The sequence below is a fragment of the Chelonia mydas genome, chromosome 10, assembly GCF_015237465.2.
Source record: "Chelonia mydas isolate rCheMyd1 chromosome 10, rCheMyd1.pri.v2, whole genome shotgun sequence".
NCBI classification, from domain to species: Eukaryota; Metazoa; Chordata; order Testudines; family Cheloniidae; genus Chelonia; species Chelonia mydas.
Window position 1 is genome coordinate 51,332,662 of NC_051250.2, and position 14,400 is coordinate 51,347,061.

Here is a 14,400-nt window from a genome sequence, read left to right on the forward strand (position 1 = left end):
TTTGTGCTATTTGTGGGTAAAATTTTCATAAGTGCCTAACTGATTTGGAAGCCTCAGTTCCACGGAAAGAAACTTTAAAAAAAATTACACTGTACCTCCAGACTTCTCACTTCTGTGCTATTCTCCATGTCTTTAAACACTAAAAACATCAGTCTATTTTCTGTTCCTGCAGCCCCTCCTACCTGAGTTTCAGGGTCATCTGATCCCAAACTGGCTGCTCCCAGTTTTACCACCTCTGCCAGTTGTGTGATGGTGGTAGCCGATGACTGAGCTGCTTGGGCTAGTTTATCCTGACTTGAGGCAGCCCCAGACACGAGCAATTTTGTATCTTCAACTAAAGCTTTTGCTGTTTTCAGGATATTTTCCCTGGGGAAAAAAGGGAAGCAGGAGAGGGGAAAGAGAGAAGAGAAAAAAAACACACAGCTATTCAACATTGTCCTGACTAACAGAGAAAGTGCTACGTAGACAAAGGGCTCTATGTAGGTCAGCATACCAGTGTCTACTAGTGATAATCCTAGCTACAACGCCAAAGTCAGGTTGCAATTCCCACTTAGAACAGATGCAGTACGTTTCAGGTTGTCAACACACCAGACTCAGGATGACTCAATGAAATGACTTCCTCTTGAAAGGAAATGAGATATGGGAATAGGGAGAGGGAGGGAGCACTGGGTCCTAATGTGGAGAGATTAAGCCGAGCCATGGTGTAACTACCAGTTGTCAAACCTCCACCAGCATGTTCTGTGGAAAAGAAAATAAGGATTTGTGGGGGAGGATGAGAAAGGGAGAAGCTGCAGGAAACAGGACTGATTCATATCTTTTTTTTTCCTTCTTCACATAAACTCTTCAGGCAGACAAATCTAAAACATTTCAACCCCCTGCCCCCATATTCTGGGGAAAGTCAGCCATCCAGTCAACTATTGTGAGTACTGAACTTCAGAAAAAAGGTTAGAAAACAAAAGTGAAGGGTTGAGAGCTGCCAGGCCCACAGCCCTTATGCTTTACTGAACATAAAAAGAGTAAGCCTAGAAATAAACAAAACGTGCACAAAACCCAGCAACTGGAATTCTCAGGATTGCTAGATATAGTGGAAGGAAAAACGTGTAACTTCTTTAAACAAGGATTTAAAAGTGTGATGTTAGCACATTAGCAATGTATGGTAACACACATTAAAAATCTGGTCTAGACAAGGCACACTGCAATGCACAACTGGTTGAGTTTAAGTACAGGTGCTCTTCTAGGATTTATCTTGACCAGTTTAACGTATATTCAAGGCAAACACATGCTAACATCACACCTTTAAACTCTAGTTTAAACAAGGCCTGTGGTAAGATAACTCATGAGAGCATATGAGTCGGAAAGTACGTTTCTTTTTATAGAAATGGGGCAATCTTCAATTATGTTGGAAGTGCACAGTATTAAATCCATATATTCAGAGTTTGGAAAAATCTGCTCTTACATAGCAGCTGTTTCATGCATACTCTCTTACTCCAATTACTCATTTAGGGAAAAGGAAATCAAAATGATTATCCAGCTTTACTGAAAAAGGATCAATTTCTGCACTTCCCACAGCAATTAAAGATTAGAAAACACAGACACAATGCAAAAAGCAGGTAATACCTTTTGAATTCAAAGAGACAGCAGAAAGCAATTTGTTTGTTTGCTTTAAAGAAAGTTTTAATTAGAATTGAATTATGTTTTATAATGCAATATACAAAACATACTGGGAGTGGATGGATCATTACACAAAGTAAAACTATTTCCCCATGTTTATTCCCCCCCCCCCCCGCCCACTGTTCCTCAGACGTTCTTGTCAACTGCTGGAAATGGCCCACCTTGATTATCATTACAAAAGGTTTTCTCCCCCCCACCCCCCGCCTGCTCTCCTGCTGGTATTAGCTCATCTTAAGTGATCACTCTCCTTACAGTGTGTATGATAACACCCATTGTTTCATGTTCTCTGTGTATATAAATCACCCCACTGTATTTTCCACTGAATGCATCCGATGAGGTGAGCTGTAGCTCACGAAAGCTTATGCTCAGATAAATTTGTTAGTCTCTAAGGTGCCACAAGTCCTCCTTTTCTTTTTGCGGATACAGACTAACACGGCTGCTACTCTGAAACCTGACAAAACGTACTGAGCTTTTAACTCTCTGGACCCTGTTTGAGCTCTTTGCTTATCTCTCTCCTTCTCAAACAAGATTGCTATTTTTAACAGCAAAAGTAAGTTTTGAGGTACAATATTAAGATTTACTGTAAGGAGGAGAAACTGTTCAACAACTGTACATGGACACCACACTGTTGCTTCGTGGGGTAGGGGGGCACCCCAACCTGTGTTTATACATACACACTTTGCATACTCCATTTAAGCCTCTGCATAAAGGCTTTCCCTTCCCTTAGCAAGTGGTCTAAAGGACGTACATAACCTCTAGACGTCCCTTCAGAGAAGTGATCGGCTCGGTAACAAAGTAAGGAATGTGGAACGAAATTACTGCTAATCATCACTGCTCAGCCTTTTTGTCTATTTTTGCTTTCCAACGTTCAGCTCTTTGAAGCAGGACCTTGTCTTCACACTTGTCACACAGCATTTAACACACTTACTATTTGATGATAAAAATGAATCATAACTCTTAGTGTATAAAGCTGCAATAATTTGGGCTGCACTGCACTTTTCATACTCCCAAAGCCACTGGCACAGCACTGAGTTGAATGCTGGCAGTATAGGCCAATTGTGCTGTTAAGCAACAGCTCACCGTCTTGACCACTAGAACCAGGTTTTTAATATGAGGGGAATAACGGCCTGGATGCTCCAAATCTCTCATTCTATATCAGACGCTATCAGAAGGAAACCTGTGTCATCATCTCACCAAATAGGGTGACCAGACAGCAAGTGTGAAAAATCGGGACGGGGGTGGGGGGTAGTAGGCGCCAATATAAAACAAAGCCTCAAATATCGGGACTGTCCCTATAAAATCGGGACATCTGGTCACCCTATCACCAAATGACAACATGATTGACACTCCAGCATCTCTTCCATTAATAATCTCCAACATCAGCAGTGGGCAAGTGCATTTAGTAACCCAGGAAGAAAAAGCCATGAAGTAAAAAACAAGTCTTGCAAAAAACATCGGAAAACTATTTCTCTTTGAATTCATGGACAGTTAATTATTCAAACTAGGATCACAGTGTAACATAATCAGTAAGAATGAAATATAGAAATGGATTTATTAAAAAATTTGGATAAAACTGATCTTCGAGGTTTTCTTTTGAAACAGTTGAGAATGATCCAGCTGTTACTTAAAATTTCCTCTCCGGCATAAATGGGCAAAATGAAATTTGCTTTTACCATACAGGCTACTTTATCTAGCTTTTGAAGCGCTGACCCCAGCGCTTTCCTATTTCTCTCTCACTCCTCTGCTCATCTGGCTTCATTATTAGGGGTTTGAAAAGGCAGGAAAAACTGCATCTCCACCCTCTCTTGTTTGCCATTAGCAGGACATTTATCTATTGCCCCCGCCCCCTTGTTGCAGCCAGCCCCCTCCACCAGCTTTTTCGGTATCACTGACCTGTGATCCGCAAATGATTCATTGTTCTCAGCATTAAGGGTTCCAGCTGTAGCAAACATGATAGTTGTGTCCAGATCTGCAATTATCCCCGACACAGCACTAGCTGCAGTGATACAAGCCTGAGTACCTTTGTTTCCTGCTTGAAGGGCAGACAGAACTAAGGAAACCTGGAACAGGAAAATAAAAAAGAGGGTCACATTAAAACAAAGCATAATGAACTGATTTCTGAGTTAAACGAACTCCTGTGATGAAAATCAACAGGTGCAATTCATTTTGTGATCTCATTTCACAATCTACAATAAACCTCTCCCTTTCCCTTCCTCTGTCTGCTCTATCTGCACATTAGCAGGTTTGATTAGTTTTTCCACAGAAGGAAGCCTGCTATTGGCATTTGTCTTTCACAGTAGGAAAAGGCTGTCTCCTGATCAAGCAGGATACACAATAAATGAGCAGATCACGGAGGCCTTAACTGCATCTGCTCTGCATATAAATAATGACACTCTGCAATCAATAGTGTAAGCACTCATCTTCCATAATATCTAAATGAAAGGAAAAGCTTTCCCCAGCTACAATAAATAAGAATTCCAATTATCCTACAGTACTCTGCACAGTCAATAAAGGAGCTTGGTGCATTTATTTCAGTGTCACAATTACTTTTCAGCAATCTACGGTGCTGCCCAGTAACATGATCACAAGGATGACTGATGCAGCCGATGACTGAAGCGCTTGGCAACTCAACTTTGTCACACAGCTTGTTTAAAAGACAAATCTCTGCTGTCACACACTACACAGCTCTTCCCACTCTTCCGCTTCAGTGATATAGTGATCTCCCCATCCCTGATTCAGTATAAAGAACCCAATCCTAAATGCTGGCACAATGAACAAGTCCATATTGTGAGACTATGCCAAGAAGTTAAGAGGTGCAGTAGTTGCTCCATTTTCCCTTAGGGGGTATTCATTTAATAGCAGTACTACAGCCGCCCTCTCAAAACAGATCACTACATCAAAACGATATTTTACGTCAAACTACAGTGTGTCTTTCAAATAGAGAGGAACAGTTTGTAACTTCAGTTAGTTATTCTGGCCTAGCAACATGGCAGAGACTGGGAATTTGGGCTCCCGAGAGTGGATGTGTAAGTGCTGCAATACCACCCTTTATCCCAAATGACTTGTTTGGAATATCTATATATCAGATCCACTGAAATTAAGCTACTGCTGGGAAGGAAAACGACAGCCAGGTGAACAAGTGACACACATTAACAGGAGAAAGATGGTGGGGGAGGGGATGAACCTTGGCCAAGGGCTATAGGGCAAACAGCATCTCATGGGAAGTGTCACTGGCTCTTGAATTTTAACACTCTGCTAAGAGCCACCCACTGCTAGCTACACAGTGTTCACAGTGTATCTGCCTCAAAATGATGAAATCTGAGAAAACCCCATCATAATTTAAGTAAAGTATAAAATATAACACAATCCAATAGCTGGAAATTGAAGCTAGACAAATTCAGACTAGAAATCAGGCATACATTTTTAACGGTGAGCGTAATTAACCATTGGAACAATTTAACCAAGGGTCATGGAGGATTCTCCATCACTGACAACTGTTAAATCAAGACTGGATGTTTTTTTTTACAAGATCTGCTCTAGGAATTATTTTGGGGAAGTTCTATGACTTCTGATATGCAAGAGCTAAGACTAGATGATCACAATGACCCCTTCTGAATCTATGAAACAACAAGGGACATCTTACCTTTTCAGTGACAGCACGAGCACATTCTATCAACTCCCTCTTGGTGTAGCTGTCCGTAGGGCAAATCTGTAGAGCTCCAGCTTTCTGTACTAGAAAGATACATCCATGACCAAGATCCTGTACCCGAGTCCTGATCTGGAATCCTATCTAGATAGGCAACAAATTGTGGGGAAGGGGAAATAGGAGACCAAGAAGGTGCTTAGAATGTTGAGGCTTTGAATAAATGGAAACATTGTAAAACTTGCACAATTTTTGTTGCAAATATTTGCCCACCAGTACCGTTCCTGCAAAGATCAGAAATAAGGGCCAGATTCTGACATCCCTTATTCACGCTAAGTAGCATCTTAATCCACAAGTGGTCCCCTCGACTTCAATGGGACTACTCATGGAGGAGGAATCAAAATCTGGACATGTCTTATGTGATTAGCACAGGGAATTTACCCAGATCTAATGTAGCCATTTCTAAAAGATAGTAGAAACATCACAAAAATGTGTACGCCCCCGTGTTGCAATATTTCTTTGCCCAAGATATAAAGCAAAAATGAACTGCTTGTTCTCAGGGTGAGCTGACCTCAAGGCATACAGGCTCCTCCTCAACTCTGATCAAACTAGGTTGAGGAGTATGTAAGTTTAGTTCTGAGTACCTCAGTTTCAGTCACAGATGACTCTAGCACAAGTTCTTGGCTATTCATTTATTCTCCAATACTTAGCACATCCCTATAAAATAGCCAAACCTATACTTACCTCTAAATGCATCACTATTTCAGATTTACTATTAATCTTGAAATAGAGTATAGCAGTGTGGTCTGAGAAACACGAACCAATGCTAGTTTTAGTACTGCTACACATGTTTACATATAATTGTGTGTGTATTTTGGTTAATACGTAAGTAGGAATTGCAGCTATTAGTTTCAATAATGGAATTATTTCTACTTAAAGCTGAAGTTAATGTGCACTATTTTAATAAACAAATGTTCATTATGTCTAACAATACGCTTGATGAATATAAGCCATTGATTTTGATATTCAGCACCAAGAATATTTTAAAAAACTCAAGTGAACTGTCAGTGGAGAAGTGTAATAAATAAGTCAAAAGCTGTTTGAAGGTATTTCATCTCGATAATCTGATACTGTTACTGGCCAATGGAGCTAAACACCAACAGCCTAAGAATCAATAGGGAAAAAGCAGTCATCTTCACTGATTCAAAGATTTTTAATCATGCCCTGAGTACCATACACATGATGGAGAAAGAGGACAACGACCATTCCCTTCCTTCTATTATCTCTCTGAATCTCCCTCTCAGTGCAGTATGGTATATGTCAGCGGTTCTCAAATGGTGGGTTGGGACCCCATTTTAATGGAGTTGCCAGGACTGGCTTAGACTTGCTGAAGCCCAGGTCCAAAGCTGAAGCCCGAGCCCCGCCATCTGGGGTCGAAGACAAAGTCAGAGAGCTTCAGCTCTGGGTGGAAGGGTTCAGGTTACAGCCCCCTGCCTGCAGCTGACGCCCTTGCGCTTTGGTCCCCCAGCTTGGGACGATGGGACTCGGGCTTTAGCCTCCCCACCAGGGATGGTGGGGCGCAGGCGGGCTCAGGCTTTGGTCCTCCCTCCTGGGGTCCTGTAGTAACTTTTGTTGTCAGAAAAGGGGTCGCAGTGCAGTGAAGTTTGAGAACCCCTGGTATATGTGAAACGGTTTGAGGAGAGGAGAAAAAAGTATGTTTATGTGATTCATCAAATCATGAGACTGAGGGAAATGATCTGTAGTGAATAACTAGAGAAATGTCTCCAATTTTCTGTTCCAGGTTGCCTGCAAGCAGTTGGAAACTTTCCAGTTATTCTGGAGAACAGTTCTTGTCTGTGGAGTGTTGCAAGCAATTTGTTTCAAATACTTGATGATCGACGTTGAGTTGCTGTTCATGCTTGATTGGATGTTTCTGTCCTCTGACCTGGTGAGTAACTCCTATAATTTGGCTTGTGGTGTGAACACACACACTTTTAGAAATTAAAAGCTTACTTTCTTTGGCCTCTAATATTTGCTAATTTGTAACATTCCTAACAGAAAACTAGTGCCCGAGATATTTCACAAAAAGTGAGATAAAAAGGGATAAGAACAGTAGAAACGAACTTGTTTAAAAACTTAAATATTAGTAGAAAATGTTTTGCTGTATTCCGCAGCTCTTATTCACATACACTTTGGATGAGCAATGCTGCAACCGAATGCATGTTAGAGCCTACATGTATATATATGTATAGAGTATTGTTCCAGGATGTGTCTGTATTGTAAATAAATATCTAACTACAGATGTTTTCCACAGGTGGTCGTATGCCACAGTCGTGAAAGTGGTGCAAAATGGGTAATGGCAAACAGTGGCTGACTTATGATTCAACTGTGATGAAAACGAAGATGGCAATATTTTGGACTTTATGCCAACACGATGGAATGTAAACATTTTCTACTAGTTCCCCCTTCCCTTCAGAGAAAATAATAGCATTAAAGCTTTTATCTGGTTGTGCGTGCTGTATGCTTCAATCGACTCTTTTTAAAAGGTACTGATAGAGCGCTAAAACAGATAGGCCCAAACCTGAAATCTGATGGAAGAGAGAGGTTTGAGTACAAATCTCCAGATCTGAAACTGCACCTTTGGTTCTGATCCAAACCACGGAACGGGGCCTATAATGCAATGTTAGGCCCATGTGGAATCCTTCTGAAAATCCCATGTGTCTTACTACCCAATATTTCCAGTGTCAATGGGACAGAGACTGTGTCTTCCTACATGTTGGACAAACAGATGGTTGACAAGACTGAAGTACAGTAAACAGAATTTTCCTGTCTGGGAAAATATTTACTGTATTCATTTTAAATGATCTCAGAAATGTTTCAGAGAAAACACCCCTACTACCAGAAGGTTGTAGCCCTATTTTCTATTTGACTGCATAAGAGAAGACTCAGACTTGGGGATAACTGCAGCTGCATTATAGCAACTGGGTGGACTACTGTCTTTGGTTACCGTACCTCCCCGCCCCCATATTAAAGTGCAAGAGAATACTTAATGTTGACACCACTGTGCATTCAGAGTTTAGAGGTCTAAAAACTGCAGACCTCCTCTGGTTCAGCTGTGGCTGCTGCCATTCGGCCCTGGAGAGCCAAATGCCCATAGTCATTGGTCATTTGTGATGCAAGTCCTCCCAACTCCTCCGGGTTAGTAACCGACTTAGTCATCTGAAAAAAGAAAACAAGCAATAAAACAATGACAGGCATAAAACCAGCTTGTTAATACCCCACACTGCCTAGAAGCACACAAGTATGTTTTTGCAGCACCAGTGATAGGGTACCTCCTGCTGTTTTAGCAATTCAGTTTCCAGCTAGAATTCTATGAGCCAAAAAGACAAGCAAACATGCTTTATTAGAACCACAGTAACTACACACCCACAGAACACAAAGTAACTGAGGAGCAGCTAGAAATGGAAATATACTCCTCAGTACAGTAAATGACTGCAGAAGTACTCTACTCTCAGCTTAGTAGGTGAATTTGGGGAGGGGTAGAGAGGGACGAAGAGTGCTTCACACTGCATAACAGCAGTCTCTCCATTTGGCACTGATGGGCTAAGTAACCCACTCTCTTCTAGACCCTCCTCAGCCCACTGATGGTCACCATGATGTGGAGTGGAAGGATCTTAAGTGGATCCTAAGACTCACAGAACGTGAAAGACCTCTGGGGCAAGATGGAAATGGCTGGAAATGTACAAAATGAAGAGTTTCTGATTTGGGAGCACAAAAAGTGAAACTTTCCCTGGAATATCTGCCAACTCTGTGAAGGTGACATTGTTCCATTTCTGCTTGTGAAAACAGGTGAAAGGAGTGATATTCCAGCCTTTGGATAAAACCATAAACTGGCCTTAGACAAATTCCTAATGTGCACAGAGAAGAGCTAACTGCTTTCTGTTGAAACGACAACTTACTACAGTACCTGCAAAGATTCTCTCTCTCTCTCTCTTTTTTTTTTTTTGGCAAAACCAATTTTTTTTTTTGCACAGCAAGGTAGGGTAGTGTGCAATATTATCCTTGTATTTAAAAAAGGTAGCGTATTATTTACTAATGGATGAACACTCTTTATTATATTAACCATTACTACGACTCATCAGAATCAAGGAAGGACCTAATTAGCCAAAGGTCCCTCCCCACTTCATTTTATGCCCAACTGAATCACAGCATCAGGAATTCTGTGAGAGAAAACAAGAATTTGACCATTGCTCATTTCATGAATTTAACAATTGTCTTGCAAGGTTTGATTTTAATTAAGGGATAAAGTTAAAGAATAATTAAGTATCACACCCCAAAGGGCTAATGTAGGTCACCAAGAAACTTATGATAGGACAAGATTCCAATGATTTGAAGGGTTGATTAAAGCTCTTTCAACACGTACCTTCATTTGTTTCTCATATAAAGTAAGCCTCATGAGAAGTACTTGAAATCACATTCCACTAATATATACATCTCATGCCAAAGAACCACTGTTAACACAGACTTCCAAATTCGATGGCTTTTCTCATTACAGGAGGAGGAATATAGCCTCTTTTAAATTGTAAAACTGGCTAGAAAAGGTCTATTTAAAACCAGCTGGGGAGTGTTAACAGACTGCTTCACGAGCAAATTAACGAAATGAATCGGTTGGTCTTAGTTCAGTCTCTAGTGGAAAGAAATCCTCAGCTGTAAAATGTTCTGGCACAGTCAAACCATTGTTTCAAGACAGGCTCAAGTAACAGACCAGCTCAAGTATTATTCTCTTGATGGGGGTATAAATCATATCAACGTCTACACCAGTCTAAATCAGTTAGGCCCAGAACAGATCAATAATGACATGGTGGACAGAGTTTTGCACTACTGCTATTCCTAACTTTATTCTCTCCCCAGTAATCAGCATAACTTTCTTTTTGCTTCACTTCATTTGTTCCTGAATGCTATATTTCTACCCCATTCCCTCCACTCTCTTCATAATGGAGGCATCTCTTTTGGTTACTGTCAAGTTCTAGCACAGGCCTCCTAAGGTGTTCTCTCCTGTTTTCATAGCTTGTTTTTTTGGGCAGCCAGGTACAGAGAATAGCATATACTCTTTAAAGCCCCATACTTTGAGTTAGCCAGAGAGAGATCCAACAGAATGACACACTCTGCTGCTAGTACACTCCTGTCCATCATGCAATCAGGTTCCAATGAAGAAGTCCAGGAAATGGTGTCAACACCCCTATTTTGCCTACCCACAAAACAGATCAACTGGAAGTCAATGTCACAAAGAAGCGGCTCCAGTTGGAATTGGTTCAGATTAACCCTACAGCGGTTTGAATTTCTTACACATACTCAGCAGTTGTTACCCAGCTATTTTATAGAACACTTGCTAGTTTCTCTTACCATTTCCTGTGCTGTTACAGCAATGGCTTTAGAATATTTCACTACAGTAGTTTGATAATCAACAAATGTTCCCTTTGGATCTGAAGGTGTGCCCTCATCCAGCTGTGGAGAGAGGGGAAAACATGAAAGCAATGACAGGCATGCAGGACACGCATATTACTAAACTTTTCAGTCTAGTACTGCAATTGTACAACACAGAGTTAAATACAAAATGAGCTCAGATGTACAGTAAAGCTTCGTAGCTTACATCACTAATTTCATGTCATTGGTATAGAATATGCAATTTAGTGCCCACATAGTCAACAAGTCCTGACTTCCTTCCCAAGTTCACTTTTTCTTTTAGTTTCCCTGACCCGCAACCCATTAGACCTAAAAATGATTGTACAATGATCACAAGACAGATCTTTCACCTGAATAGTTTCTATAACATTCCTTTAGGCCATCCAATGAAACTTTCCATTCTGCATATCACTCAGCTACCAAAATGCCAGAGACTGAGTAAAATTAAACAAGAAACCCTGCATAAATAAATTGTTTAAATTTTTTTTTGTTAGCAAGAGATGATGGAAAATGTACTTGCTTAATAGGTTAAACTTCTCCATACCTTCCTTTTGAGATTAGCATACTCCCAACTTACTAGTTATGTTTTTCTCATAAAGACTTGCTAATTATCTTAGGTAAAGACTCTTCAGACGTGGCTTCCTCCACTGTGTTCCTCAAGTTCATCTCATTTTCCCCGCCATGAAGTAAAACCAGACTAACTTGTTTTAGAAGACAACATGACAAAAAATAGCATCCAGAATTTATATGACTACTATACGCATTTCTGCCACAAAAGGTACTTCCCCAGACAAGAAAATAAAGATTACAGTTTTGAGACACTCCCCTTCAAGGGAAGATAATTGCTAACCCATCCTTCTGATTTCTCTTCCTAGAAAGACCCACATACTTGGTTGCTATGCAACAGCTTTCAACTTGTTATTTTGTGTTAAAATTGGCAAACTCCTCTACATATGGATATGCAACCAGAGTGTCATTTAAGAAAACCTGGGGGCAGGGAGAGGGAGATGTTTTAGCATAAAGAACATTATATGGGATATTATATCCTGAAAAGTTGAATGTGTGTGAGTGAGCATGCAAAAAGTGAAAAACATAATGGAGGCCACAGACTGATGAAAAGCCTGGCTGAGGGGAAGGAAAATAACTGCCCATTTTTCCCCATAGCGAATGACCACTGATATATGAGTTAGGTTTTGTTTTCTCTTTGACCTTCATGTATTTCATTCAAGTGTAAGCTTCAATTCTTTGAGGTTGGTTCAAAATGAAGAAGCGAATGAGGAATCTGAACGAAGCGTTAATCATTGATAAAGTTCCGAGGAAGTTACTCCTAATCTCAAAATTCTGAAATGGCAGAGTTTTGTACCAACAATGTTTACCACATTCAACCTGACCTCAGAACTGAATCCTAATTGTGAAGAGTCTTCCAATAGGAGAAAAACATATTAAGTTTGGGATGGGTGGGGGGTAAGGGACAATGTTCATGAGAGAAGACTTGCTACAAACCCTGGCAGATAGAAAGGAAATTCTTAGCACATAGAGATAAAAATGGTCAAAGCAAAAACTGAAAATTACAGGCTGCAAACGTCATTTAAAGCAGATGCCCATCTAAAATGACTCTTCTGTATGCGATTAAATCAAGCAGCCTAGCACTATGTCTCCAGCCAACTGAAGCACTGGGATACCATGCCATCAACCAGTACACAGAGATATCTGAAAACAGTTATTTCCTCTTTAGAGCACGCTTTCTTTTTAATTTGAATATCAGAAATGTTTCTATCATCTGTCATTTCAGAAACTTGTTATGTATATTGTTATCTTTATCAAATAAGATAAAACAAGACCTAGTCTAAGTCTAAGAAGGGAGAGTCACTTAATGAGGAAAAAAACCTATGTTGTAATGCTAAACCAATACTACTCCAGTGTTCATTTACAAGGCAGTTTAAACCATTTGCAAGACCAAAAAATTGAAATGTCTAATTTTTGACTGTTTTCTTAAATACTGGCACACCACTCAATGGAATAGGTCTCCAAAATAATCCTACCGAACCAGTGTGAACAAAAGGGAATGATTTTGTGTCTACTGAAAGTGCAAGTTCCATCATGTGCATCGGTGCTATTTTGCAATTAATGCTAATAATCTCCTAGTTTTATGGTTTCATACAGTAGGGTTTGTTGTGATTGCTGGACCTACAAAGTCACCCTAACCTCAACTGTAAAAAGCATTTGAAAGTCTGTAATATGTTACAACAACCACGAAAAACTGGTCATGTTGTTTACAATACTGAATGTTTTAAACAGGTGCAAGAGAATGAAACAGAGAAACTGGGTCAGTCTAAACAAAAAGGGCCATGTCGCTATAATCCAAGGACTGCTGAAATTATACCTGTTAAAAACAGATGATGTGGAGCTGGAAGTTAATGTAACAAAACAAGTGAGACAGACATTAGGCCTAATTGGTGGACAAAATAATGAGGTGAATGAACTATGCTGCCCACTTTTCCCCTTTTTGGATTATTAAAAAGAGACTGAAAAAAAAAACAAAAACAAAAAAACACTTTCTCTCTCATCCGCATCCCAGCTCATCTTGTCTCATCACATCTTCCCTGTTTCCCAGACAGAAGGAACAAACCAGACTGACAGACTTTCTTCCACAAGGAAAGCCAGCTGGCCTTGCTCTTGTTTAAGTAACTTTGTTTTCACCTGTGAGTGCTGAAAGTCATCATATTACCAGGACATCCCGTCCTCAGCCCACCTGGGGGGAATATCTATTTACCAGCACTGCAAAGCCACGTAGGATTCTGTATTGCATTCCTTTGTTGCGTTATCTTCTGTCCCACTATTTTGTTCCTCCTATCCTATCTCACTCTCCTGGCTTTGCATCAAATCCTGAAGTCAATCTTACTACATTCAAACAAACCTGCCTTGTCTAAAGAGAAAGGCTGCAACCAAATGATGGCCCTGACCAGACTGTAACTAACCAGTGTCCAAGCCGTAGGTGTCATGGTTGACTTGCCGGCAAAAGCATCCACTCGTAACTAAACAGTGTTCCAGAAACATCAGCCAAAGCCTATTTCACCTATCTTTTCTATCCTGTCACTCCTTCACCTTGTGTCTGTCTGTTTGTTGAGAACAGGACAAGTGATTGCTCTTCAGATCAGGACTGAGGATAAAATTAACCTTTTCCTTTTCATCAAAGAATCTTTTCCTTTTCATCTCGGAAAATAAGAGACACTGATATTTTGACTGCAAAAGGAGAGAGAGGCTTTGATAAGGCCTGATTAAGTTTGTTTGCATAATCACTCAAGCACAGTTTCAATACAAATGCTTGTTTTCATTTCTTGTTCTTTCTGGTGTTTAATCAATAAACTTTCAATTTGAATGAATGCTTTTTGAGTGTTTGCCAAGTAACTGAGTAAAAGCAAGGACCTTGTTTAAAAACCATGGCCAACCCACCTCTTACTGTTTAATGCAGGATAGTGAAAGAGTTTAGAAACTCTTCAGGCCTTTATGATCAATATCAACACAACAGGTTCCATCAGCACAGAAAGCTGAACTGACTTAGCACTGGCCATTTAAGGAACATTTAGCATCCAGCTCTCTGAACTACTTCAGTGGTACAATGG

General features: G+C 40.3%; 1 protein-coding gene across 3 annotated transcripts in view; it reads right to left on the bottom strand.

Moving 5' to 3' along the window:
- Positions 1-14,400, bottom strand: part of TLN2 (talin 2) — a 342,088-nt gene that overhangs the window by 51,903 nt on the left and 275,785 nt on the right. For all 3 annotated transcript variants that reach the window (XM_037910906.2, XM_043523668.1, XM_043523669.1), the window contains 5 exons: positions 10,718-10,819; positions 8,414-8,533; positions 5,315-5,461; positions 3,565-3,731; positions 183-366 (listed from right to left, as the gene is read on the bottom strand). In XM_037910906.2, coding sequence (XP_037766834.1) covers positions 183-366; positions 3,565-3,731; positions 5,315-5,461; positions 8,414-8,533; positions 10,718-10,819 — 720 coding nt within the window. The remainder of the gene's footprint in view (positions 1-182; positions 367-3,564; positions 3,732-5,314; positions 5,462-8,413; positions 8,534-10,717; positions 10,820-14,400) is intronic.